This window comes from Morus notabilis, unplaced genomic scaffold (genome assembly GCF_000414095.1).
Source record: "Morus notabilis unplaced genomic scaffold, ASM41409v2 C11437911, whole genome shotgun sequence".
Classification (NCBI taxonomy): domain Eukaryota; kingdom Viridiplantae; phylum Streptophyta; class Magnoliopsida; order Rosales; family Moraceae; genus Morus; species Morus notabilis.
Genome location: NW_010387346.1, coordinates 1 through 1,777, shown reverse-complemented (window position 1 = coordinate 1,777; position 1,777 = coordinate 1). Strand labels below are relative to the sequence as shown.

Genomic DNA, 1,777 nt, shown 5'->3' with positions numbered 1-1,777 from the left:
TTTTGCAGATAAGTCACAAACTAGTAAGGATTGCAGCTGATGCTGTACCTGAGCTGCTAGATCTCATTAAACTATTTTTTATCGGCCTTTTCCAAAACGCTGCAGAGTAAGTTCTTAATACTTGACATACTTTCAATACCTAAACGAGTATGGATCAGGAGGGAGAGTTTGGCGAATTGCCACAATGTTAGCTTCTCTCTCCTTTCTTCCCTTTTGTTTTTATTTTACTTCAACATGTTTGACCATATTTCAGGAAGCTTGGTTGGCAGCCTAAAGCTGGCGAGAGCCATTTAGATGCCATGTTGAGAGGAGAGGTTTTGACTGCCCTTGCTGTATTCGGACATGAACCCACACTGACTGAAGCAAGTAGACGTTTTCATGCATTCTTAGATGACAGAAATACACCTCTCCTTCCTCCCGATATAAGAAAGGTTGTGGAATGTGCAGCAGTGATTAAATACTAGTACCTGGCTACTTAAAACCCCTAATAACATGGTTTGTTGTGGATCATGGTTTGTTTGCAGGCGGCATATGTGGCTGTAATGCTGACAGCCAATGCATCAAATAGATCGGATAATGAATCTCTTCTGGGAGTATATAGAGAGAGTGATTTGAGCCAGGAGAAAACACGCATTTTAGGTAATTAAGAGCTCATTTATTGAAGAGATGTGGAACATAGTAATCTCGAAGCACGTCATACGTTTATTTATTTATTTTTAATCTGTCTTGTAGGTTCCTTGGCATCTTGTCCAGATCCCACTATAATTTTGGAAGTTCTGAACTTTTTGCTTTCTTCTGAGGTAACACAAATTCAACCTTTCTGTTTGCTGAGGCTAAAAGATTCCATACGGGAACATATCTTTATCTGAACACTAAGCATTGAGTTTACTTTGATTTCATCAAAGGTCCGTAGCCAAGATGCTGTTTTTGGACTTGCTGTTGGCATAGAAGGACGTGAAGTAGCTTGGACGTGGCTGAAGGTAAATAATCACCTTTTGGGTGTAAAAGTACTACCATATATTAGAAGAGCGTGTTAAAGATGTTGGCCGAAAATTATAAAAGTAAGAGAACTAATAAGAATTTATATGCGGCTTACAGTGAATACAAATTGCCTTACACATGTCCTGCTCTTGTCAGTGAAAATTTCATTATGCTTCTCTCTGCATTTTGTTGTAACCTCAAAATTTCTCTCAAATGATGCTCATTCCCATGCTTTTAACTTTCTGACTCTAGGATAACTGGGAGCACATCTCAAAAACCTGGGGTTCTGGATTTTTGATTACTCGCTTTGTCAGCGCAATCGTCTCACCGGTTTGCTCTTTTTCTCTTAAATCTGTCTTATTTCACGTTTGTTCCTCACTCAAGTTGTTGTTGCTCCAGTCTTGTGTTCTTTACTTTCTGATCGGTTCAGTACCTGATTTAGTTCTTTAAAATTCAGTAGATGATGAATTCTTAGTCAACTATTTTTTCTTTTCTACTTCTGCGGTTATCGTCTTCTACAGTTTGCTACATTTGAGAAGGTCAAGGATATAGAGGAGTTCTTTGCGAGCCGTACTAAGCCCTCAATAGCTAGAACCTTGAAGCAGAGCATTGAGCGAGTGAACATTAATGCAAAGTGGGTTCAGAGCGTTCAGAGCGAGAGAGATCTCGCCGGCGCTGTGACGGAGTTGGCACATAGAAACTATCTCTAGGTCGGAAAATAATATGGAATCATAAATAAGTAATAATGAATGAGTTTCTGGTCTTTGAATGGACCTGTAATCAAGTGCTTATGTTT

General features: G+C 39.2%; 1 protein-coding gene across 1 annotated transcript; it reads left to right on the top strand.

Annotated features, from left to right (window-relative positions):
• The first annotated feature begins 10 nt into the window (after positions 1–10).
• LOC112095239 (aminopeptidase M1-like) lies at positions 11–1,771 on the top strand. The gene is made up of 7 exons (XM_024176918.1): positions 11–106; positions 254–431; positions 525–639; positions 733–800; positions 906–980; positions 1,234–1,311; positions 1,503–1,771. The coding sequence occupies exons 2-7, from the start codon at positions 300–302 to the stop codon at positions 1,689–1,691; spliced, it is 657 nt and encodes a 218-aa protein (XP_024032686.1). The 5' UTR covers positions 11–106; positions 254–299; the 3' UTR covers positions 1,692–1,771.
• Positions 1,772–1,777: the final 6 nt, after the last annotated feature.